This window comes from Cherax quadricarinatus, chromosome 22 (assembly GCF_038502225.1).
Source record: "Cherax quadricarinatus isolate ZL_2023a chromosome 22, ASM3850222v1, whole genome shotgun sequence".
NCBI classification, from domain to species: domain Eukaryota; kingdom Metazoa; phylum Arthropoda; class Malacostraca; order Decapoda; family Parastacidae; genus Cherax; species Cherax quadricarinatus.
In genome coordinates, this window is record NC_091313.1 from 3,266,244 (window position 1) to 3,294,208 (window position 27,965).

Here is a 27,965-nt window from a genome sequence, read left to right on the forward strand (position 1 = left end):
GTAAGGCAGCCGGGATTGATGGAATAAAGATAGAAATGTTAAAAGCAGGTGGGGATATAGTTTTGGAGTGGTTGGTGCAATTATTTAATAAATGTATGGAAGAGGGTAAGGTACCTAGGGATTGGCAGAGAGCATGCATAGTTCCTTTGTATAAAGGCAAAGGGGACAAAAGAGAGTGCAAAAATTATAGGGGGATAAGTCTGTTGAGTATACCTGGAAAAGTGTATGGTAGAGTTATTATTGAAAGAATTAAGAGTAAGACGGAGAATAGGATAGCAGATGAACAAGGAGGCTTTAGGAAAGGTAGGGGGTGTGTGGACCAGGTGTTTACAGTGAAACATGTAAGTGAACAGTATTTAGATAAGGCTAAAGAGGTCTTTGTGGCATTTATGGATTTGGAAAAGGCGTATGACAGGGTGGATAGGGGGGCAATGTGGCAGATGTTGCAGGTGTATGGTGTAGGAGGTAGGTTACTGAAAGCAGTGAAGAGTTTTTACGAGGATAGTGAGGCTCAAGTTAGAGTATGTAGGAAAGAGGGAAATTATTTCCCAGTAAAAGTAGGCCTTAGACAAGGATGTGTGATGTCACCGTGGTTGTTTAATATATTTATAGATGGGGTTGTAAGAGAAGTAAATGCGAGGGTCTTGGCAAGAGGCGTGGAGTTAAAAGATAAAGAATCACACATAAAGTGGGAGTTGTCACAGTTGCTCTTTGCTGATGACACTGTGCTCTTGGGAGATTCTGAAGAGAAGTTGCAGAGATTGGTGGATGAATTTGGTAGGGTGTGCAAAAGAAGAAAATTGAAAGTGAATACAGGAAAGAGTAAGGTTATGAGGATAACAAAAAGATTAGGTGATGAAAGATTGGATATCAGATTGGAGGGAGAGAGTATGGAGGAGGTGAATGTCTTCAGATATTTGGGAGTGGACGTGTCAGCGGATGGGTCTATGAAAGATGAGGTGAATCATAGAATTGATGAGGGGAAAAGGGTGAGTGGTGCACTTAGGAGTCTGTGGAGACAAAGAACTTTGTCCTTGGAGGCAAAGAGGGGAATGTATGAGAGTATAGTTTTACCAACGCTCTTATATGGGTGTGAAGCATGGGTGATGAATGTTGCAGCGAGGAGAAGGCTGGAGGCAGTGGAGATGTCATGTCTGAGAGCAATGTGTGGTGTGAATATAATGCAGAGAATTCGTAGTTTGGAAGTTAGGAGGAGGTGCGGGATTACCAAAACTGTTGTCCATAGGGCTGAGGAAGGGTTGTTGAGGTGGTTCAGACATGTGGAGAGAATGGAGCGAAACAGAATAACTTCAAGAGTGTATCAGTCTGTAGTGAAAGGAAGGCGGGGTAGGGGTCGGCCTAGGAAAGGTTGGAGGGAGGGGGTAAAGGAGGTTTTGTGTGCGAGGGGCTTGGACTTCCAGCAGGCATGCGTGAGCGTGTTTGATAGGAGTGAATGGAGACAAATGGTTTTTAATACTTGACGTGCTGTTGGAGTGTGAGCAAAGTAACATTTATGAAGGGGTTCAGGGAAACCGGCAGGCCGGACTTGAGTCCTGGAGATGGGAAGTACAGTGCCTGCACTCTGAAGGAGGGGTGTTAATGTTGCAGTTTAAAAACTGTAGTGTAAAGCACCCTTCTGGCAAGACAGTGATGGAGTGAATGATGGTGAAAGTTTCTCTTTTTCAGGCCACCCTGCCTTGGTGGGAAAATAATAATAATAATAATAATAATAATATAATAATAATAATAATAATAATATAATAATAATAATAAATACAATAGAATTGAAGAAGGAAATTGTACAAAAATACGAGGGTTGAAGCAGTGGTGGAGGAAGTGGTTGACGCATCGTCAGTGTGGCTTTGTTTATGCTGGAGTGAGTATTAGTCTCCGTGCTCTTCCAAACATTTCACAATAATTCATTGTATTTGGTGCTTGTAGATTGAGTGTGACTGGAGTGGTTGAGGCAGTGATAGAGGCAGTGATAGAGGCAGTGGTAGAGGCAGTGGTAGAGGCAGTGGTAGAGGCAGTGGGTGAGGCAGTGGGTGAGGCAGTGGTATTTACTAACATATGTTATAAATAATAATAGTACATGTTAATATTAATAACCACTCCAGTCACACTCTATCTGCAAGCACCAAATACAATGAATTATTGTGAAATGTTTGGAAGAGCACGGAGACTAATGCTCACTCCAGCATAAACAAAGCCACACTGACGATGCGTCAACCACTTCCTCCACCACTGCTTCAACCCTCGTATTTTTGTACAATTTCCTTCTTCAATTCTATCGTATTTATTATTATTATTATTATTATTATTATATTAATATTATTATTATTATTAGCAGTAGCAGAAATGCTTGATTCTTTGCTATGTTCAAGAGTAAACACATGATGTCACCTTCCAATACCTGTCCGAATAGCCATTCTAATATGCAGTCATGGATGGGTTTACATTATTTATACTGTAGTTTAATAGCAAATAATGAACAAACAAAACACTCACCACACAGTGGTGGGAGGGCTGGCTGCCAGTTGCAGGGGTCGGAGGGAGGGTAGTAAGGACTCGTGGTGGTAAACTTAAATATGATTTGGCGGCTGGGAATTTGACGGTTGGAAATTAGCGAATGTGTGAAGCCCGCGAAAGTTGAAAACGCGAATGTTGAGGGAGACCTGTATAATTTTGAGGAAAATATCATAGATGGATTAATGAAAATGCCTATATTGATGTTAAATAAGACATTTAGTGTGCCCAAGAGTGATTATTATTACCTAGTATATTGGCATCATGAGTAAAGAGAGACATAGCGATTTTAATGTGTACCTGCACACCAGCACAGTGTGTAAGTATATTTAGGCACAGGTACACATAAGTATACTTATCAGAGTACATATAAAATATGCAGTAACTTTAAAACACTTGAAATTTTGGAAAGTTTCCCGACATAATAGATGTGGTCACGGAAAATGTAAACAAACCGGGTGGGGGCCGCCGTATTTAAAAGACCGCTTGCCGTATAGCAAATTTTGGTCATAATTTGACATCACCGTATTAGCGGAACGCCGTAAGGCGAAATGCCGTAAAGCGGGGCCTGACTGTACGAGCAAATTGAGTTACGAGCTAGGTCATGGAATGGATTAAACTCGTAAGTCAAGGTTCCGCTGTATTATATAACTTACTAAAATCAATGTATTTTTTCTATATGCCCTTTAAAGTTGACAAACATCAAAACGTCCCACTCTTTGTTGTCCATTACATCATTAGCTCACTCAATTTTTAGATTTGTGTTTCACTGTGGTATAAAAGGTCAGAAAAACTTTTTGGATGGACCATATTATAAAAATCCACATGATGGATAAAAGCCTTCCACAATGGTAACTTCTCACCCACATTCCAACACAGGAAGGAAGGGAGAGGATTATCTTCCTTCCCAATTTGAAGATTTATAGATCATTAATTATTCTATTTTAGTAGCTCATCCATTAGGGATTAACCTTCTGACTAATTTATTTAATTCCAGTGTTATGGAATGGAATTGATTAACTTCCAGCTGTGCTTCAGGTGCTTGTTTCCTGCTTCTCAAACAGCCTGTCCCTGTTCACCCTATCAATTTATCTGAGTCTTTAGTATATCTTCCCTGGTTCTTCTGTCATCCAGGGTTGTTAAATTCAGTTCCTTTACCCTCACTTTACAGTTCATACCCCTTAACTCTGGAATTAATCTCATTGCATACTTCGCCAGTTTCTTAACATGCTTCCTCAGGTGTGGGTTCCATACTGGTGCGGTATATATACTACATGCATGTGTTTGTGCACGTGCGTATACATGCATGTCCTTAACTATGTTTTTACAGGAGTTGAGTCTTAGGTCCTGGTCCTGCCTCTCAATTTGCTGCTTGCTAGATTCACTCCTAGCCTTGTGTGTCCTATCATACCTAGTCTTTTAAAACTATGTATGGAGTCTGCCTTCACTTCTTCATTGAGATCATTCCACTTCCTGACCACAATGAGATTGAAGAAACACTTCCTAATATCCCTGTGACTCATCTGTGTCTTTAGCTTCCAGCTGTGCCCCCAGGTACCTCTTTTCCCACCTCTCAAACAGCCTGTCTTAGTATTTTGTATGTTTTTATTGTGTCTTCCTTAGTCCTTCTGTCCTCCGAGGTCTTTAGATTCAATTCCTTTAGCCTTATCCTCACAGCTCATGCCCTTTAGCTCTGGAACTAGTCCCACTGCATCCTTCTGCACTTACTCCAAGATCTTAACATGCTTCCTCAGGTGTGGGTTCCATAGTAGTGCTACATACTCCAACATGGGCCTGATGTATGTTGTATAAAGGTCCTAGAATGAATCTTTGTTAAGATTCCTGAAAGCCCCTCTCAGATTTGCCAGGAAAACATAGGCTACAGGGGTTGTTTGATCTGAGCCTCTGGCAACATGGTAGGCAATATGCTTCCTACCTGGTCCTCTTCAAATGATGTCTGCAGTAGGTTACCTACCTACCTACCTCCCTCTCTCTCTCTCTCTCTCTCTCTCTCTCTCTCTCTCTCTCTCTCTCTCTCTCTCTCTCTCTCTCTCTCTCTCCCTCCCTCCCCCCCTCCTCTCTCTCTCTGTGTATGTATGAACATACACTTGCCTATTTGTGCTTGCAGGGGTCAATTCGTAGATCCTGGTCCTGCCTCTTAAATTGCCACTCTTCAGATTTACTCCATCTTAGACTCATGGGCCCTATCAGACCTGCTCTTAGGAGCCTGCCTCCACCACTTCATCACCAAGACCATTCCACTTTCCAACTACTATTGAGACTGAAGAAATATTTCTTAACATCTAATAAGTGTCCTTGAGTTCCCATTTCTTGCCTCTTGCCTGTCTGAATTATCAATTCCTCTTGAGTATTTTGTATGTTATCATATCCCCTCTGATTCTTCTGTCTTACAATGTCACTTGATCCTTGTAGCTCTGGAACAAACCTTATTGCATACTTCTGCATTTTCTCTAGTTTCTTAACATGCTTTTTCAGGTGTAGGTTCCATACTGGTGCTGTATACAAGATGGGCCTAACATACATTGTATGAAGGGCCCAGAATGACTGTCTTGAGATTCCTGAAACCTATTCTTAGATTTGCCAAAGCAGTGGTTGCACACGTTATTCAACTGATGTGAGCCTTTGGTGTTATACTGAGTAATATGCATACCCATAGATCTTTTTGTGTCAAGTCTGCAGCCTCTATCTGTTTTTTTGCTCCTTCCCAATTTTCATAACCTTGCATTTGCTGGGGTTGATTTGAAGCAACCACTTATCTGACCATATCTGCAATGTGTCCAGATCCCTTTTGAGCCTTTCCTTGTCCTCATCTGTGTGTGTGTGCACCCACCCTTGACTCATTTACAGCCATTCAATTTCAAGCATTTAAAATTTGTAGCCTTTGACAATTAGCCCTATTTTAAAACATTTAACACTGAATAATCATACAGATACACACTGACCTGTGAGCACCGATCACACTGAAGGTCCTGAAGAACATGTGCCATGGAGTTTGTGTGGATAAGAGCAATCAGCTGATGTTGTATTTCACCAGATGTATAGCTTGTGCTACATACAGGGCACAGCCACACATGTCTGTAAATATCCAATAAAACTATACAAGAATCCTGGATGAATTGGCTACGAAGGTAGAAGGTAGACTGATACCAAAAATATGGATGAAAGGACAACTACAAATACTCAGGGTATCTTTACTGGATATGTTTCAGACTTGAGACTTTGGTCACTCAACATGATCATTTGGAGTGGCCAAGACTGAAGGACCAAAATGTATCCAATAAAAACTGACCCACAGGACTAACAAAAAATTAGTAGAGAAATAGAAAAAGGTATTGTTACTCTAGTTTACATAAAAAGAGGGAAATACCAAGTGAAAACAAAAGGACTGTAACTGAGTATAACAAGTGAACTCTGTTCTTAGGATAAGAAATGTAATTAAATAGAACTTTCAGAATGAGATTAACTTTTATCTCTCATGATCAAAATGTAACAGACAACGAATCCTACATTTTAATTAACATAAGCTTATGAATACTAGGTAGTAGGTTGGTAGACAGCAACCGCCCAGGGAGGCACTACCGTCCTGCCAAGTGAGTGTAAAATGGAAGCCTGTAATTGTTTTACACGATGGTAGGATTGCTGGTGTCTTTTTTTTCTGTCTCATACACATGCAAGATTTCAGGTATGTCTTGCTACTTCTACTTACACTTAGGTCACACTAAACATACATGTACAAGCATATATATATACACACCCCTCTGGGTTTTCTTCTATTTTCTTTCTAGTTCTTGTTCTTGTTTATTTCCTCTTACCTCCATGGGGAAGTGGAACAGAATTCTTCCTCCGTAAGCCATGCGTGTTGTAAGAGGCGACTAAAATGCCAGGAGCAAGGGGCTTGTAACCCCTTCTCCTGTATAAATTACTAAATTTAAAAAGAGAAACTTTTGTTTTTCCTTTTGGGTCACCCCGCCTCGGTGGGATACGGCCGGTGTGTTGAAAGAAAGAAGCAGCAGCAGCTTGTGAATGTGAGAATTACTTTACAATGGCTATACTGATCTGTTCCTGTCAAGGGAAAGGGAGGGTGAAAAGAACAAGCACCTTGAAGCTAGTGAAGGTCTTCTGATCAAGACACCAAGCCATATAAGCTCTAAACCATAGTGGCTAACGCGACGGGCTGGAGTTTTGAGACTCTCTGACTGCGGGTTCAATCCCGGCCGGGGTATGGTTTGTTTGCAATCGTGGCATTACGATTTCGTGAGTCATATAAGCTTTAGAAAAGAAATGAGTTTTCTGCTGACTTACAAGTACAAACAGATTTTTGACTCTTGAACATACATGGGCAGGCTGTTGAACAATCTAGGAGTTACATAAGAAAAGGCTCATTTTGGAAATGATTTTTCCATAACAGCAAGAGACTCAATCCATCTAAAAGCGTTATCGGCTATTCAGCAAGAAACTTGGGTTCATTACACTTAATAGCTTTAAATGTTAATAAACACTAAATTTAGTGTTTGCCTTGATGGATAAAAGTCAAACTTTATCTACAACAAGGCACTATTCATCAGACATATCTATAAATGTACAACAGAATCAAGTATATATACAATACCCACACTCCATTCTCCACAGATTGATGAGGATCCTTGCAGAGGTCAATATTACGGCAGTGATTACAAGCACGACAAATGACCTCTGGCAGTACGTAAGAAACACACGGGTCTTTCCATTCAGCCTCTGGGGAAAATTCTCCAATATTCAAGAGCTTTAAGAGATCTCTGCGCAGCTTACAAACCTGAAATATGGAATCTCTTCAAACTGAGTGCTGTAAGAGATACAAGATACCTGTATAATTTATCCTGAATAAAGGATTTTTTCCAATGTTTACATTAAGAGGATTTCAAGAGAAACAAACTAATCCACAAATGGTATCACTTCTTTATAAAGACAATAAACATATGCACTTACTTCACTATGCTATGAATCTATTATTCATAGTACAGTATTTGATGGTATTGTTTCTACAGTAAATGTATAGCTGGTCTATAAGCAATTTTTATCTTCCCTCTTACATGGTGGGGGATTTTACATATTGTGCTTGAAAAACTATTGTCTCCCAAGCACAGTCTATTGATGAAAAGCCAAGAATTTTAAGGACATTTCCTAATTTGTCAAAATTTAACTAAGTGTGGGAGGTCATGCACTGTTATTCCCTGAAGACTGCTTCCAGGGGTCACCCCCATTGCCCAGTCCCATACCAGGCCTCATGTGTGGGGAAAATTAAGAAAAAAAATTGAGAGAGCATGTTTTCCAAAACTTTCTTTCTGGCACAGGTGTCTCCTTACAAGAAAATCTGTTTGATCTCACTGAGTAAAGCTTTTGTGTCAGTGCCCCTTTGTGTACATGTGCTCGTGAGGCAGCATTACCCATGATACACTGCATGGACCTACATTTTTCCTAGGCATGATGTGGTGGTAGGTGACCAAAATACTGAGCTGGAGGCCTAAAATAGTTTTGCCTATGTGAAAATACAAAAATTACCTGTATAAATACATGCAGTTTGTTCCCCTTTATACACTACTGCTTCTCTACATAGTTCTATTTTTTTGTAAATGCTACTGAAAAAAGTGCATCCAAAATTGAACAGCATATGAAAATGCCATCATAATATGTGCTATTCAACTTTGGATGCAGTTTTTCAACTGAATTGCTTTGGTGTCTTGAGACATTAACCCTTAAACTGTCCAAACGTAGATCTACATTCACTTGCGTGGCACTCCGAATATTTTGAAAAATAAAAAAATAAATTTTTTTTTCTTTTAAAATGAAGAGCACATTTTTCTACATGTTATAGGATTAAAAAAAAAATTTTAGGGTCAGTACTTACCGAGATACAAGACTGAAGTTGGCTCTAGATGCTCACCTGTCAGCAACATCGACTTTCTTTCTCGTTTTTATTTTAATTTATATACTTTTTATGTTCTAATAATTACAATTTATAATAGGTCTTGTAATTTCATAGCCAATCTTTGTTCTGACACTAACATTAGGTACTGAAATACTGCACAACTAGTCACAATCACATTGACAGGTGAACATTTACACCTGCCTGGGTTATTTACTATTGTCTAGAAATATATACAAAGTATTTATAGGTCCCAGCAATGTTTTAGATACCCCTGGCATATACCTTGAAGCATGGTGTTATGAACGGCATTCCTATACTGTTGACAGCCTAGTGACATTTGATAAATGCCTACTGCTCCAGCTAACCCTCGCTGTATTTGTTATCACTGTTACACACAAACATGTCTTGTCTCTCTGTCTATTTATCTGTCTGTCTGTCAGTCTATCTGCCTATCTATCTGTCTGTCTATCTGTCTGTCCATCTGCCTGTCTTTCTCTGTCTGCCTGCCTGTCTGTCTGACTCTGCTTATCTGTCTTTGTATCTGCCTGGAGTATACATATATCACACTCCTTGAAGAATCGTGTTATGGCATCTGTTATCAGCTCGGTGACATTTGATAAATGGGTACTTGGGGAACCCTGGCTTTATTTGTTTTCACTGATACACACAAGCATGTTTCTGTCTGTCTTTGCCTGGAATTTTTGGGTTATCCTAGGTAATTTACACTGTGTATAATAACTGTACTTATGTGTACATGTGAGACAGAGATATAGATAGACAGATATATAGATAGAGATATAGATTGGCAGAGATATGGACAGATAGAGATATAGACAGAGAAACAGCCAGAGACAGCCAAAGCAAGCCAGCCAGCCAGCCTGCTGAATACATAAGAACATAAGAAAGAAGGAACACTGCAGCAGGCCTACTGGCCCATGCCAGGCAGGTACATGTCACCCCCCCCCATGGCCCACCTAGTCAGGTCATATCCATTGAAGGAAGGAGTATGACATCAGACCTAGAAGCACAAGCTAGTCAGATCCAACTCACACCCACCCACACTCACTCATGTATTTATCTAACCTGTTTTTACTTTCCTCTTAAAATGGGAGTGTTAATGTGACATGGCATCAGTGAAACCCTGGTGTTTGCCACTCTGTTTGCTCTAGCTGGCGCTCAATTGAACTGGTGCTCCCACAAGGTACTAAGTGCTCCCAGCTTTTTTTAATAGTGCGCACATTGAACGCACAGACCCATTCTTTCATGTCTAGGCGACTCAAGCCTATTGTGCCAAATTTGGAGGAATGAAAAATAAAACGCTGATCTACGTTTGGAGTGCTATGCATGCAAACGTAGATCTACGTTTGGACAATTTAAAGATTAGTACAGTAGACTGTCATTCAGCATGGTAGTTACGTTCCTGAAAATGCCGTTTAGGTAAAATCGTGTTAGATGAACTGAAGAACTTATGGGAAAAATAGGGTTATGTTCCTGGGAGCCCCCAAAAAGCCAAACAACTTTTTTTTAGGCCTCAACATCTTACAAAAATTAAAGTGAATATGCAGTTGTAGTTCATTGTTGTGATGTATTATGTTGTTTTTACTGTTTAAGACTACAAATGTAACAGAAATAATAGTATTTCTTACCTTAAATTGTGGGTGTTGGTGTTTGTGGATGATTGTGAAGAGAGTGGAGAGTTATGCTGTGGCCCTACTGGGCTGAGGTGGATGATAGAGGTTCTGGTACTGAAGGTACTGATGGTTGGACTGGAGTGTCTAACTTTAAGTCATTCAGTCAGTCAAGTCAATAAATCATTCAGTCTGTCAAGTCACTCAGTAAGCCAGCCAAGTCACTCAGCCAGTCTGTCATGTCACTCAGTAAGTCAGTCAGTCAAGTCACTCAGCAAGTCAGTCAAGTCATTCAGAAAGTCAGCAAGTCACTCAGTAAGTCCATCAAGTCACTCAGTAAGTCAGTGAAGTCAGTAAGTCAATCAAGTTATTCAGTAAGTCAGTCAAGTCACTCAGTATGTCAGTCATGTCACTCAGTAAGTCAGTCAATTCATTCAGTAAGTCAGTCAAGTCATTCAGTAAGTCAGTCGTCAAGTCAGTCTAGTTATTCAGGAAGTCAGTCTAGTTATTCAGGAAGTCAGTCAAGTCATTCAGAAAGTCAGTAAGTCATTCAGTAAGTCCATCAAGTCATTCAATAAGTCAGTCAAATCACTCAGCATTTCAGTCAATTCATTCAATGTCACTCAGCAAGTCAAGTAATTCAGAAAGTCACTCAGTAAGTCCATCAAGTCATTCAGTGAAGTCAGTAAGTCAATCAAGTCACTAAATAAGTCAGTCAAGTCAGTCAAGTCACTCAGTATGTCAGTCAAGCCACTCAGTCAAGTCAGTAATTCAGTCATCACTCAGTGTTACAAAAAATGCGATTTCTAATAAGCATAGAGATCTCCAGTGAATACTAGAAAGGACTGCCCTTGTAGCATCCAGCCTGTTACTGGGTTTTTGTAACAAGTAGTCAGTATCCTGGTCCAATTATCCATTAGAATTCAGTAAGATTTAATAGCGTTTCAGGATTACAACTGGTAGGCTACTAACTAAAGAAATTAACATTTTAATAAGTTTATTAATAAAGTTGTCTAGGCGTATATTATCAAATTAAATTAAAGTAATCAATTGAATATAATATAGGATACAAGTTCCTACACATCTCTCGTGTACAGAGGAAGACACGTCTTGTCGGAAACCAAGCCAAAACAGAGAAGAGGGAGAGTCAAAGCAAGACAGTCTCACCCAGGTGAGGTGTGATCACCCCCCCCCCCCCCTCACGTGGCTCTTCGAGGGCTGCTGCTGCCCAGCAACACAGAGAAGCCAGCAGCATAATGAGCACAACGATTGAATAATATATAAATGTTACATCCTACCTAATAATATAACTAAGTCAAATAATAATATAAAGCAATATACAGTATTTATGATTTAGCTATTATCGAAAATATAAGCAATATAAAATTATAAGAACAGGTAATATACATTATATACATTGTGACCCACTCAGGGGTCGCAATACCCCCCCAGCACGACAAACGGTCACACTAGGAGTTGCGTTAATGTCTTTCACATGTTTACTGTGATTACTCATGTCACTTTAATAACACAATTTAATATAAAACTAAATCAGTCACTCTTGTGACAACACTTCTTATATTTCACAGTGTCTATTTCACTATAAGTTATGTCCCTCGTACTAGGGCAGTACAGAGTATCTTATCTCTGCATACTCATGGTTATGTGCATCAGTATAGAGACAGGATAGCGTAGACAAGCATGACACGTTGAGGCTCGATCATAGTAGTGGAGACTATTTGAACAGTAGTCTTGTGCTATAGACAGGAGACGGCATTCCACTCTCAAGTAGTGGTAGTGGAATGCGTGGCAGTATGGACATCTGCGTATAAGAAAAATTGAGTGCAGTAACTAAGGTGTGTAGTAAGGGTGGGGGGCTGCAGTGGCAGGACTGTTCCGCCACTCAGTAACTAGCATCGCCCACACAACACTACACACTCAACACTCAGCTTCTGTCTCCTCCTCACACCAACATATATCACCACTACTGTGAAATTAGGACTCCCCAGTACAGGAGCAGAGGAAAGCAGACGCTTCAACCTTGTGAACGAGTCTGAACAATCCTTAGTCCAGATGAACTGAACTTTGCTACTAGTAAGGTCAGTGAGAGGTGTAGGTGGAGGTGTGTGTGTGTTGGCTTGTCTGTCACTTGACACACGTGGCAACGTCGCACATGATCAGCTACTATTTCCTTCATTTTTGGCCAAGTAAAATGGTTTGCCAGTTTACCGAGTGTCTTCATGACACCCAAATGTCCTCCTATGGGACTATTGTGAGCAAAATCAATGGCTTGTTCACGAAATGTAACTGGTAACACTACGAGATGCTTGACTGTGGTGGAAAAACTATCAGCTGACAACTTACATGTATTTTTCTCCATGAGTACACCGTTACTATAATAGTAACAATTATTGAGATCCTTTGCTTCACTCTCAGTAACTGCTATATCTCTCAGTCTTTCCGTTGACTGATCAACAAACTGATCCTTGATTAAATCATCATGAGTCAGAAATTTAATGTCAGTTGTGTCCTGACTAGGTTGATGACGGGGGAGTCAGTGTTAATGATTGTGGGCGCAGAGCATCGCTAAACAACATATTCAAGCCCAAATCATTGTCATCCACTAACTCAACAGGAGACAAGGATGGTTGTTTTATCTTTGACATAGCTCTAGTAATTGCGCTGAGAGGAAATAAAATAGGCTTCTCTCTACAAGCTTCAATTACATAATTATCATCAGTGTTATTATCAATCACAAGTGGTTCTTTACATATACCAGCATGAAGGATATCGTTCCCTATCAACAAGTCCACTGACCTGATGGGAAATACACCACTGGATATACCCACTGAAATATAACCAGTATAATAGCTTGTTTCAATGTAAACTGTGTAGAGGTACTTTTATAACAGCCCCACCATAGGCTTCTAACAATACAGTGGACCCCCGCATAGCGAACGCCTTGCATAGCGAACAATCCGCATAGCGAACGCTTTGTTCGCTAAAATTTTGCCCCGCATAGTGGACAAAAACCCGCTCAGCGACCTTCGTCCGAGACGCGTCCAATGTGCGGCCTCAGCCAGCCTCACATGTGCCGCCCGTCCCATTGTTTACCAGCCAGCCTCCGCGGTAACATTCAAGCATACACTCGGAATATTTCGTATTATTACAGTGTTTTCGGTGCTGTTTCTGGAAAATAAGTGACCATGGGCCCCAAGAAAGCTTCTAGTGCCAACCCTGTGGTAAAAAGGGTGAGAATTAGTATGGAAATTAAGAAAGATTTTGAAGGGTTTGGGGCTAACCCTGAGAAGCCTATGCCAGTTGTGGAATCCATTGTGCCTACTTCAAAAATTAAGGAAATGTGTGCACAGTGGGTTGAACTGCAAACCTTTATGGATGAAAATCACCCTGACACAGCTGTTGCAAGCCGTGCTGGTGACTATTTCAATGACAATGTTATGGCCCATTTTAGACAAATCGTAAAGGAACGGGAGGTACAGAGCTCTATGGACAGATTTGTTGTGCGACAGAGGTCCAGTGACTCTGAAGCTGGTCCTAGTGGCATTAAAAGAAGAAGGGAAGTAACCCCGGAAAAGGACTTGCTACCTCAAGTCCTAATGGAAGGGGATTCCCCTTCTAAACACTAACACTCTCTCTCCCCTCCTCCCATCCCATCAATCATCACCAGATCTTCAATAAAAGTAAGTGTCATGTAATTGTGCATGCCTTTTTCAGTTTGTGTGTACTAAAATTAACATTTTTTTGTGGTAAAAAAAATTTTTTTTCATACTTTTGGGTGTCTTGCACGGATTAATTTTATTTCCATTATTTCTTATGGGGAAAATTAATTCGCATAGCGAACATTTCGCATAACGACCAGCCCTCTTGCACGGATTAAGTTCGCTATGCGGGGGTCCACTGTACATCTATCTTGATATAGGTATCATCAGTTATGGGCAGTACATCTGCCAGTGTCTCTAAAAGTAATTATCTCAGTTACATGTGATTCGTCAAGTCCTACTTTGCCTCTCGATAAGGACTCATCGCTGAACGAATCTTTTCGTCAGATACACTTTCTGACGCTAGTCATCTATCCTGAGTAATATTATCTAAAACAGTGGGATCAGAGGTATTACTAGGATTTTGGTGCCTTTGTTGCACGGAAGAAGATACGACTTGTGTGGGGGCGCCAGCCGCACAACCGCTTCTCGTATCCCTTTCTAACTTATGGCAATACTCTCTAGCATGTTCTTTTCTGTTACAATAGGTACATATAACTTTCTTCTCGGTACCAGATTTCTGTCTAACCACAGAGACAGATTCAGGATTGTGAGTTTTCCTGGTAAAGGTACAAGAAGTTACAGTAGCAGGTACATCAGGCTGACACTGATCAGCTGATTTAGGTTGCCAACTTCTAGGACAATTTTTAGTTACCTTGTTCCCTGTGTTTTAGTACATACAAGTTTGTGAGAAATCTCGTAACTGTCTGCTAATGCTGCAGTTTCCAGAATATCCCAGGCAGTATGATCGATCAGATATTCTTGTATGTCAGCGGACATACAGTTGTAAAACTCTTCGTGTAGTAACAACTGAACTAGACTGTCGTAGTTTTTTTATACTGCAGACACTGGCCACATAGACCCAGTCTCTCACATGTGGGCCTACCATCTTTCTCCCGCTTGATTTGAAGCCACCAGAATTTTGGCGTATTAATACGTCAAAAACACTGGCTTGTAAGACGTAGATTCTGTATATACAACCGAAACAGTCAAAGGGTTAAAGATGAAAACCAGGGTTCCACTGTATTCATATATAAAATAATAATCCCAGTTTATTACTAGAAGAAATAAGGATTTTTGGAAGTATTTTTTTAGATAAATAAACTATGTAAAAATGTTCATGGCTTGGTTGATATCGTCCTCAGTTCACACTGAGTGTCTGAGGACTGATTCTAGCATGGGTAAAATGCTGGGCATGTTTCCTTACACCTGTTGCCCTTATTCATCTGACAGTCAGAAGGTACCTGGGTGTTAGAAGATTATTGTGGGGTGCATCCTGGGGAACAAGTTTAACCCTTTCAGAGTCCAGAGGCCAAATTTCAAAGTGTGCATCAGTGTTCAAGAATTTTCAAAAAATAATTTTGTTATTTTTTCTTATGAAATGGTAGAGAATCTTTTTCTGAAGGTAATAAAGCAAAAAGTACGAAATTTGATAGAAAACTGACGAAATTATTCTCTCACAAATTTTGATGTGTCAGCGATATTTATGCATCGGCGATTTTGCCGACTTTGACTCCCATTTCAGGCCAATTACATTATTCCAGTCGACCAAATTCTTAGCTATTTCACTAGTATTACTTCTATTCTATCGATTGAGCACAAGAATTTGCCAAGTCAACTGTTTCAACTACAAAATAAAGTGATTGGAAATTGGTAATTTGACCAATTTAATGCAAAGTTCAAAATACTCCAATTTCAAAACAGGGTCCAGAATAAACAATGCAGGCATTCCTGGCACCAAACTAATATTTCCTCTGTTCATTAGTTATGTTTTCAGGCTTTACTAATGAATTCCATTTTGATTTTTTATTCACATAATGAATTTTTATTCAAACCAAAAAATAGAAGATTTACTGTTATGCAATATTGTAATAATTGTATGAATAATATCAGCACATTTGTGAACGTATGTTAGACCCAACAGCAGGCGTGTATTAGACGTGTGAGGTCATTTGTTTACTATTGAACATCGGTAAAAATTTAACATTTCCGCTACTTTGAGCTCAGTTTCAAGCCATTTCCAGTACTTAAACCAATAAACATCATCTCTATTTCTGTAATATATCTTCCATTCTATCGAATGAGACAAAGAAATGGCAAATACAACTATAAAAAACATATGAAATAACACTGTAAAGTCGCTGTTTTACTAAAAAATTACAGTCTCAGTTTTTCTCTCTCATTATGCACTATGTGCTGCAGGATTTGTTTTATGTGATGCACACATACCACATAGATGTATTCTCTCATATCTAGGCCAAAATTTACCACTCACAGCTTATCAGTGAGCTGAGCTCATGACATAGATCTACGGTTTGGACCCTCAACGTGAAGCCGTAGATCTACGGCACGGACCCTCAAAGGGTTAACCTAAGTTTCCCAAAATGTTCTGCAAAATCAGGGGCTTTCTGTATAGTATGCCAATGATGTCAGCTAGGTCTATATTGGTCATACCATGTACTTGTAGAAATAAATATATTATTATTAATTAGATAAGAACAGGAGGATGCTAATGAGAAAATAGTGTGCAAAAGTTGAAAGCATAATTAAGCACTTCAACCTTTTCACTCTCGACAACTACAAGTTGAAAACTGCTTTCGTGTCGGCATTTTTTGAGAGAGAAAAATTAAAATAATTTTTAATCCTTTTCTAAAGATAAAGATACAAGACATGCGATACTTATGGAAATATACAGGTAAGAATTTGGGGTTAGGGAGCACTTTATGCAGCAGCAATTTTGCCCAGTTTGCAGCTATTTTCAGCCAATTCCATTGCTCAAACCAACCCAATTCCTGGCTAATTCGCTAGTATTCTTTCCAAGTTATCAAGTAACTGTAAGAAACAGCCCATTCAAATATCAGAATTACCCTATCAAGTGCTCAGAATTTGGTAATTTGGCCAAACTCACTTAACCCTTTCTTTCCCCTCACAAAGGAGGTTCCTTGATGCTGTTGAGGGGCTCTTGATCTAGGGAATTGGTTCTGTGCTCCAGTTCCCTGAATTGAGCCTGAATAGCTTCCATTCCCCCCTCCCCACAGGCACTATATAATCCCTATTGGTTTAGCAATCCTCCATGATTATAATAATAATCTTAACCCTTTCACTGTCAAGACCCCTTGAAATTAAGTGTTGATAATGTTAGGATTTAAATTTTTTTTATTTTTTTTTTTTGCTAGGAAATTATAGAGAATCTTTTTGTGAAGATAATGACACAAAAAAAAAAAAATAAGAAATTTGATTAGACTTACAGAACAGCAAAGGTGCAAACCTGGCGGTCTGGATGCAATTTGTGCAACAGTGTAAACTGCTCGATTCCACTGAGCATTTCCATTGCTCGATTCAACCAAATTCTTAGCTATTTCATGAGTAAGTTTATTCAGGTACACAAATATAGTTACACAGATTATCAAACACAGCAGTATATGTGTAGAGAACCTAGGATAACCCAAAAAAGTCAGACAAAGTGACTTATTTCCATTTCAGGTCCTTTACAATTCTTAGCCAATTTTACACAAAATTTAAGAAATTCTAATTTAAAACATAATTCAAAATAAACACTGTATGCATTCTAGCAACTAAAGCAATATTTCCTACACTTATTAATCACATCCTCAGGCCTCTCTTATATTACCCTTGCCTTCAAATTTGAATTCATCATCTCACAAAAATTCAAAGTCTTACCCTATTTCTGCGATAATACAATATAACCAGGAATGACTGACCAAACCATACCACGGGCGGGATTGAACCCGCGGTCAGAGTCTCAAAACTCCAGACCGTCGCGTTCGCCACTGGACCAGCCACTGACCAAGTTTAAGGCATCCCAATAACTGAAGCAGACCATGAGGTGTAAGGGTGTCTTACCCTTCCTCAGGAAAAGTAAAAAAAACAATTATTTTTGCTATTTTGAACCTTATTTTCAGCTGTTTTTCTTCCTGAAACTGAACAAAATCATCTCTATTTCAGTAGCATGTCATCCATTCTATCAACTGTACCAAGAAACAGTCAATAAAAACCATAAAAACCATTAAAAAACACCTGAAATGTGTTATTTTAAACCAAACATAAGGTCAGAGGTTTGGTTTTCTCATCACCGCACCATGTGAGACAGGATTCTTTTTATATTGTGCACACTCACCACAAAGACTGATTCTATCATGTCTATGTCAAAATTTACTGCACCATATTTGCAGGAGATGTACTTAAAATGTAGAGCTACATGAGTGATACTAGCATCAATAACACAAATGAACATGAGACAGAAAAAGGTTTAAATAAATTCAGATTTAAAAACAACCCAAAACAAATACACTGAAGGTATTCCAACCACTAAAGCAATCTTCCTTTGTTCATTAATTACATACCTAGGTTTCTCCAATACAATACTTGTGCCCTCCATTTTGTATCCATCATATACAAAAATATGATATTTTTTCCTATTACAGTACTCAGCCAATAATTGAAGCAGACCTAGCAAAAACCCATAAAACAGACCAGAGGGGTTGGAGGACCCCAACCCTTCCCAAGAAAATTGCCCAAAATTGACAATTTCCACCCCTTTGGGGACTATTTCAGCCCACTACCAGACTGAAACTGACCAAAATCTTTTCCATTTCACTAGTACATCTTCCAATGTATCTACTGACACCAATAAACCTTCATGAAAGCAACCCTAGAAAATGCCAAAAATGTTTATTTTAACCCTAGAACAAGGTCAGATGGGGTAGTGAAAGTATAGGCAATGGGGTCAAAGTTGTATGAGGTAGGTTTAAGAATGTAGTGTTAGAGTGTTCAGCAGAAGTTTGTGGTTACAGGAAAGTGGGTGCAGAAGGGAAGAAGAGTGGTTGGTGGAATGATGATGTAAAGAGAGTAGTAAGGGAGAAAAAGTTAGCATATGTGAGGTTTTTACAAGGCAGAAGTGATGCAAGGAGAGAGGAATATATGGAGAGAAAAAGAGAGGTTAAGACAGTGGTGAAGCAATGTAAAAAGAGAACAAATGAGAGAGTGAGATGTTATCAACAAATTTTGTTGAAAATAAGAAAAAGTTTTGGAGTGAGATTAACAAGTTAAGGAAGCCTAGAGAACAAATGAATTTGTCAGTTAACCCTTTGACTGTCGCAACCCCCAATCCTGAGGTGTCTCCTGGTGTCGCAAAATTTAAAAAAAAAAAAAATATTTTTTCTTATGAAATGATAGAGAATCTTTTCCCGATTGTAATGACGCCAAACAAACGAAATTTGATGGAAAACTGACGGAATTATGCTCTCGCAAAGTTAGTGACCTCGGCGCTGTTTACAAATCGGCGATTTTGCCCACTTTGAGCCCTATTTTCGGCTAATTCGATTGTTCCAGTTGCCCAAACTCATAGCTATTTCTTTAGAACTCCATTTTTTCTATCGATTGAGTACAAGAAACTGCCCATTTACCGATTTCAACTACCTAATAATGTGGTCAGAAATTTGCAATTTGGCCAATTTCACGAAAACTAAAAAATATGACAATTTCAAAATAAGGTCCAGAATGAACAATGCAGACATTCCTGGCTCTAAAATAACATTTTCTTTGCTCATCAGTCATGTCTCCAGGCCCCTCTGATATTACTCTTGCTTTCTATTTTGAATTTTTATTCAAACAAAAAATTGAAGACTTACTATTATGCAGACTACTGCAATACTGTAATAATTGTATAAATAACATCAACCCATTCATGACTGCATATTAGAATGGCTAGTTGGACATTTATTGGAAATTGGCATCATTTGTTTACTTTTGAACATTGGCAAAAATCAAACATTTCCTCTACTTTGAGCTCCATTTCTAGGTTCTTTTCATAGTAAAATCAATCAAAATCACCTCTATTTCTATAATATGTTTTCCATTCTATAAAATGAGACCAAGAAAACGAGAATACAACCATAAATACTATACGAAAATAGACCACAAAGTCGGCATTTTAATTAAAAAAAAAACGGTCGGAGTTTTTTTTTTTCTCATTATGCACTGTGTGCTCCAGGAATTTTTTTATATGGTGCACACTGACCACACAGACCCATTCTCTCACATGTGGGCCTACCAGCTTTCTCCTGCTTGATTTGAAGCCGCTAGAATTTATGAGTATATATACGTCAAACACGGTACCTCGTAAGACGTATATATACGGCCGCGACAGTCAAAGGGTTAAAAATAGGAGAGGAGAGTTAGTACATGGAGAGTTAGAGGTATTGGGAAGATGGAGGAAATATTCTGAGGAGCTGTTAAATGTTTATGAAGTTAGGGAAGCTGTGATTTCATGTATAGGGCAAGGAGGAATAACATCTTGTGGGAGTGAGGAAGAGTCAGTTGTGAGTGAAGGGAAATTTCATGAGGCAGTGGGTAGAATGAAAGGGGTAAGGCAGCTTGGAATGATGGAATAAATATAGAAATGTTAAAAGCAGGTGGGGATATAGTTTTTGAGTGGTTGGTGCTTTTATTAAATAAATGTATGGAAGAGGGTAAGGTACCTTGGGATTGGCAGAGGGCATGCATAGTTCCTTTGTATACATGTATAGGCAAAGGGGACTAAAGAGAGTGCAAAAATTATAGGGAAATAAGTCTGTTGAGTATACCTGATAGAGTGTATATTAATTATTGAAAGAAGAGTAACATGGAGAGAAGGATAGCAGATGAACAGGGAGGCTTTAGGAAAGGTAGGGGGTGTGTAGACCAAATGTTTACAGTGAAACATACAGGTGAACAGTATTTAGATAAGGGTAAAGAGGTTTTTGTGGCATTTATGGATTTGGGAAAGGCGTATGACAGGGTGAATTGGGAGGCAATGCAGCAGATGCTGCAAATGTATGGAATAGGAGGTGGGTTATTGAAAGCAGTGAAGAGTTTTTAGGAGGATAGTGAAGCTCAGGTTAGAGTATGTAGGAGAGAGGGAGATTATTTCCCAGTAAAAGCAGGCCTTAGACAAGGATATGTGATGTCACCATGATTGTTCAATATATTTATAGATGGGGTTGTAAGAGAAGTGAATGCACGGGTGTTGACAAGAGGTGTGGGGTTAAAAGATAACGAATGTAACACAAAATGGGAGTTGTGACAGTTGCTCTTCATTGTTGACACTGTGCTTTTGGGAGATTCTGAAGAGAAGTTGCAGAGGTTGGTGGATGAGTTTGGTAGGGTATGTACAAGAAGAAAATTAAAAGTGAATATTGGAAAGGGTAAAGTGATGAGGATAACAAAAAACTAAGGTAACAAAAGACTAGATATTAGATTGGAGGGAGAGTATCCTGTGTGACATCAACACACCCAATGTTGGGGCTGCTGAGCCAGCCTCATTCAGTGTTCACCATGGCTTCACTAAGTCACCTGATGGATTACACCAGCTGGACAGTTTCCTGCTGGCTTGATGGATTACACCGGCTGGACAGTTTCCTGCTGGCTTGATGGATTACACAGGCTGGACTTGGCTTCCTGCTGGCTATCCCACAACATGTGTGACACTGGGAGTAAGGTGTTGTTGTGTGACACAGAGAAGGTAGCGTTGTTGTGTGACACAGAGAAGGTGCTGTCATGTGTGACACAGAGAAGGTAGTGTTGTTGTGTGACACAGAGAAGGTGCTGTCATGTGCGACACAGAGAAGGTAGTGTTGTTGTGTGACACAGAGAAGGTTGTGTCGTTGTGTGGCACAGAGAAAGTTGTGTCGTGTGACACGGAGAGATGGTAGTGTTGACAGTATCATGCGTGTTTAGTATTTGTAAGTGTGTCGGTGATAAAGACGGGTGACGTGTGACACAGAGTCATGTGACATGAAAGAAGTGTTGTGTAACCAGGCTCTGGTGGCCTGGTGGTTAACGCTCTCGCTTCACATGGTGAGGGCCTGGGTTCGATTCCCAGCCAGAGTAGAAACATTGGACGTGTTTCTTTCCACCTGTTGTCTATGTTCCCCATCAGTAAAATGGGTACCTGGGTGTTAGTCGACTGGTGTGGGTCGCATCCTGGGACACTGACCTAAGGAGGCCTGGTCACAGACCGGGCCGCGGGGGCGTTGACCCCCGGAACTCTCTCCAGATAAACTCCAGATAACCCTGTGGAAAAGGTAGTGTCTTGTGACACAGAGAGTATGACATGGAGGAGTATCATGACACAGAGAAAAGGGTGTCATGTAACACAGAAATAAGGTGTGTTATGACATGGAGAAAAAGGTGCCATGTGACACGGAGAGAAGGTGTGTTGTGTGACACGGAGAAAAGGGTGTCTTGTGACACAGACAGGAGTGTCATAACACGGAGAAAAGGTAGTGTCGTGTGACATGGAGGAGAAGGTGTGTCATGACACAGAGATGGGGTAGTGTTGTGTGACACATGGAGGAAGGCAGTGTCATGGGACCCTGAGAGAAAGGTAGTGTCGTGTGACATGGGGAAGGTAGGGTCATGACTATGGACTTTGTTATTGTGACATGTGATAATTATGTACCAAAGAGAAATAATAGATGTTTCTTCGTAAATATTATGTACCAAAGAATATACTCTTATTTTATGCTAAAATAATTTACTAGTAAAGATTTTAAAAGAATAGTGTTTTGTACTCCCGAAGTTCTGGTAATGGGCTAATTGTGAAAGATATCTTAATTCTCTACAGGTTGAGTATTGGTTTTGATTCCCCTAGATATGATATAAGCTTGATTACCAGAAATGTAATACAGTAATTGTAATGGTGAATATAGGAGACAGTAAGGCGATGAGGATAACAAAACAATTAGGTAACGAAAGACTGGATATCCGATTGGGGGAAGGAAGTTTGGAGGAGGTGAATGTATTCAGATATTTAGGGGTGGACATGTCAGCAGTTGGATCTATGAAAGAGGAGGTGAATCATAGACTTGAGGAAAATAAGGTGAGGGGTGCACTTAGGAATCTGTGGAGACAAAGAACTTTGTTCGTGGAAGCAAAGAGGGAAATGTATGAGAGTATAGTTCTACCAATGCTCTTATATGGGTGTGAAGCATGGGTGGTGAATGTTACAACAAGGAGAAGGCTGGAGGCAGTGGAGATGTCATGTCTGAGGGTAATGTGTGGTGTGAATATAATACAGAGAATTCGTAGTTTGGAAATTAGGAGGTGTGGGATTACCAAAACTATTATCCAGAGGGCTGAGGAGGGGTTGCTGAGGTGGTTCGGACATGTAGAGAGGGTGGAACGAAATAGAATGACTTTGAGAGTGTATAAATCTGTAGTGGAGGGAAGGTGGGGTAGGGGTCAGCCTAGGAAAGGTTGGTGGGAGGGGGTAAAGGTGGTTTTGTGTGCAAGGGACTTGGACTTCCAGCAAGCATGCATGAGCATGTTAGATAGGAGCAAATGGAGACAAATGGTTTTTAAGATTTGATGTACTGTTGGAGTGTGAGCAAGGTAACATTTATGAAGGGATTCAGGGAAACTGGCAGGCCGGACTTGAGTCCTGGCGATGGGAAGTACAGTGCCTGCACTCTGAAGAAGGGGTGTTAATGTTGCAGTTTTATAGCTGTAGTGAAAGCATGCCTCTGGCAAGACAGTGATGGAGTGAATGATGATGAAAATTTTTCTTTTTCGGGGCACCCTGCCTTGGTAGGAGATGGCCAATGTGTTAATAATATAAAAAAAGGTCAGAGATTAGCTGTTCTCATCACACTGCATGAGGCACCATTTTTTTGTTATGCACTGCATGGGGAAGGATTTCTTTTCGCGTTGTATATACTCACTGCACAAACCCAGTCTCTTATGTTTAGGATAAAATTTGCTACTCACAGCAAATCTGAGAGTGGTATGATTTGTGTGTACATAAATCAAACTGCTTTCAAATCAAATATATCTACGAGACCGACAGTGAAAGGGTTAACACAGCATTTACCCCAGAAAATACATCCACCATTACTTACTTCCTTTCCAGAAGAGCACAGATAATTTAGTCCAATGGTGGCCCACCAAACAATAAAATTTCTTTTAAGATTTTCAAAGGGTAAGCAATGAACTTCCCACTTTTAATACAAGTCTGGCAAACTGGTTTTCAAAAGATCCTTCACAGATATAGCTACATTCCAACTCCAACAACACATTAAATCTGTAAGATCACTTGTCTGCACTGCAGTCTACTATACTCTAACATACCTGCTGGATGTTCAAGCCCTAACTTCACACTACCTCTTTTCTCATCCTTCTTCCAGTCCTTCCTCACTTGTTCCATATACCTCATTCCATCCAACAAGACATGCACACTCTCTTAATTTAATCAACTAATTTGCAAGCAATGACAGTAAAATTGTATGTGATATCAACAAATGGAGAGTCCAGTATACAAATATTACATTTTTGGATTGTAAAAATACATAGCCTACATTATATAATACAGTACAGAACTGGCATGCAAAAAATTATTATTATAATTAAAGAAAGCGCTAAACCGACAAGGGTCATGCAGCGGCATACAAAAAAAAAAAAATACTGTGGAAAGCAGAATTTAAGGGCAGTGAGGTCCAATGTAGGGATTTTCATAGAGCAAATTTGATGAGATGTGCTTTAGAAGACTGAAGTTAGTGTGTTTTAAGGGTTTTTGACACTGGTCTATACATGATAAGCAAAAATTATTAAAAGTAAAAAACCAAACCCTGACATAGTTATTTAACCAATATTTATGCCAGTTTTCACTTTGTACCCATCCAAAGCTTCAAATATCCATATAATTTGCTATATATTCTATATTTTTTGAACACACTACCAGCCATTTATAATTTACTGTGCAACATATGTCAGGCCCATCAAGGAGTATACAGCACCAGTGTAGAACCTACACCTGAGGAGCATGTTAAGAAACTGGTGAGAGTGTAGACGTATGCAACAAGGCATGTTCCAAAGTCAAAACTTTTCATTATAATGACTTTAAAATAAACCAAACATTAAATCAAAGGACTTTCCAGTATTTTATAAAGAATAGTAATCTTTTATATTATGCAAACAAAATATGTAAACTCACAAATAATGGTATGTTTAGCCTTGTTAAATAATTTATCATTTACATACCTGTTCTGTAACTGCTGAGTCTAGGGACAAGACTTTTGTAACGCTTTTCACAAACTCTAACGCTGGAATGCTATGTGGGTCCGTAGATATACTCTGAGTACTCAACTGTGCATCCTCCCCTTCCTCCTCTCTTCCACGTGTTCCTTTCTTATGGATCTTCTGAGTGATGAAATATAACTTTTGTGCCAATTCTCCTGATACCAGATCTTGGGCATAGTCTTCAAACCCTTTGAGAGCATCTGCAGGTTTTCGACTGATCTGACTCGAAACTTTGCGTTTCATGGGTGTATTACCCGGAGTAAATCGCCCACTTTCTTCCTGCAGTTTCTCAAACACTGCATTCATGTATGAGGCAATGACATTATTGAAGCTACTTTGACAACCACACCATTCAGGAAGATATTCAGCCATATTCCAATTCATTTCAATGACTGAACTATCCTCCTCTTCTACTACTTCACTATTTTCTGTGTTCATTTGCTTTTCTGGATCCTCATCCTCATCATTAGAATCTTTATTTTCATCTTGACTTTTGTTTTCTATCTGAGAAAGGTCCTTGGGTAATTTACCCTTTATGCCACCATGGTTTGCTGGGTCCAGCCACATAAGATATTCCCAACACTGACTAAAAGATATGTCAATAGAGTGAAATAGTTCTTTGCCACGGATGCTGTTTACTATATACTGTACATAAGCAATAGCATCATCCACTCTTCTCTTTTTAGTGCACAAAACAATTTTATTAAAATTGGCAAAAACAATGATGGAACCTAATCGCTTAAATTCAGCAACAAGATGAAGGAACAATTTATGCATGTGTGTGTAAAGGATGCGATGGAGTGCAGGATCATACATCAGTGAGCTTGAGTCACGTAACCATCGGTAGAAATGTATTATCTGAAAGTCTGCAAATACATTCTGGTAGATGGAAACATCACGAAGCCAAGCAGCAACCATCTGCCGGAGGATCCTGAATGCTGGAGCACACCTGGCAGTCTCATCATATGCTGTGAGAGTGGACTCAGCCCCACCCATCATGTCTTGTAAAGAGGCTTGAGGTGCAGCATCAAAGGCCACACTGCTACTTGTTCCCTCCATTTCATTAATGTGATGTGCCTGAAGATAAAAAAAATAATTATTTTTCATTCATGGAAAAGTTGAAATTATCAACTAACTTTTAAATTGTTAACTGTAATTTTTGTGGAAAAAGAGCTCAACCTATAAGGGTCATACAATTCCTAGGGAATAAATGGTAACCAAGTAATTCAGAGAGAAGCTCCAATTCCTCAGATTAACCCCTTGACTGTCGCAACCCCAAATCCTGAGGTGCCTCCTAGTGTTGCAAAATCCCCCCCCCCCCCCAAAAAAAAAAAAAAAAAAAAAAAAATTCTTATGAAATAAGAGAATCTTTTCCCAGCTGTAATGACACCAAAAGAATGAAATTTGATGGAAAACTGATGGAATTATGCTCTCGCGAAGTTAGCGACCTCAGCGATATTTACGAATCAGCGATTTCGTCCACTTTGAGCCCTGTTTTCGGCTAATTCCATTGTTCCAGTTGACCAAACTCATAGCTATTTCTTTAGAAATCCATTTTTTCTATCGATTGAGTACAAGAAACTGCCCATTTACCGATTTCAACTACCCAATAACATGGTCAGAAATTTGCAATTTGGCCAATTTCACGAATATTAAAAAATATGTCAATTTCAAAATAGGATGCAGAATGAACAATGCAGACATTCCTGGCTCTAAAATAACATTTTCTTTGTTCATCAGTCACATCTCCAGGCCCCTCTGATATTACTCTTGCTTTCTATTTTGAATTTTTATTCAAACAAAAAATAGAAGATTTACTGTTACGCAGACTACTGCAATATTGTAATAATTGTATAAATAAACTCAAACCATTCATGACTGCATATTAAAATGGCTAGTTGGACATTTATTGGACAATGACATCATTTGTTTACTTTTGAACATCGGCAAAAATCAAACATTTCCCTTACTTTGAGCTCCATTTCAAGGTTCTTTTCATAGTAAAACCAATCAAAATCACCTCTATTTCTATATTATGTTTTCCATTCTATCAAATGAGACCAAGAAATGAGAATACAACCATAAATACTATATGAAAATAGACCACAAAGTCGGCATTTTAATTAAAAAAAAAAACTGATTTTTTTTTCTCATTATGCACTGCGCGCTGCAGGATTTTTTTTATGTTGTGCACACACAGACCCATTCTCTCACATGTGGACCTACCAGCTTTCTCCTGCTTGATTTGAAGCCGCTAGAATTTATGAGTACATATACGTCAAAAACGGTGACTCGTAAGACGTATATATACGACCAAAGCAGTCAAAGGGTTAATGCAAATATCTAATCAGCCAATCATGTGACAGCACCTTAATTCAGACATGGTCAAAAGGTTCAGCTGTTGTTCAGACCCAATGTCAGAATGGTAAAGAAATGTGATCATGGAATGATTGTTGGTGCCAGATAGGACAGTTTGAGTATCTCAGAAACTGGTGATCTCTTTAAGATTTTTTTTCCAGCAATATGCAGATGGTAGGGTCAGAATTTGATGTAAACCTGGGAGATGTAGCCAAACGGGAGACTCGCAGCATGGATGTTCAGCCGACAAATCTGCAGTAACTGCGTGATGCTATTGGGTCAACATGGACCAGGATCTCTAAGGAATTTCCAGTACCATGTTAAATCCATGCCACGAAGAATTCAGGCTGTTCTGAAGGTGCTACTGAGTGTCAGAAGGGTGTACCTAATAAAGTGGCCACTGAGTGTATGCTTAACTGACAACAGATACTTTCACTGAAAAATGAAAAAATCTTTAAGAAACATTAACATGCCTACCTGTAAAAGTGTGGTCACTGCTAATGCATCCAAGTCCAGTTCTACACAAACTGCAGAATAGCAACCAGAGTTGTTAACTTGAGCAGTAGAAGCTGTCTCTTCCAATTCTGCCACTAATCGATTGTCATCATGTTCGTGCCCACCTAAGTCTGGTCTTGGACCAGGTGAACACCACACAATAGCATTATGTTTCTG

General features: G+C 39.4%; 1 protein-coding gene across 1 annotated transcript in view; it reads right to left on the reverse strand.

Annotated features, from left to right (window-relative positions):
* The window catches only part of PolE1 (DNA polymerase epsilon catalytic subunit 1), a gene marked incomplete at its 5' end in the record, with an annotated part of 60,852 nt that extends 32,887 nt beyond the window's left edge, over positions 1-27,965 (reverse strand). The window contains 4 exon segments of the mRNA XM_070087455.1: positions 5,490-5,622; positions 7,161-7,339; positions 24,897-26,012; positions 27,771-27,965. Coding sequence (XP_069943556.1) covers positions 5,490-5,622; positions 7,161-7,339; positions 24,897-25,994 — 1,410 coding nt within the window.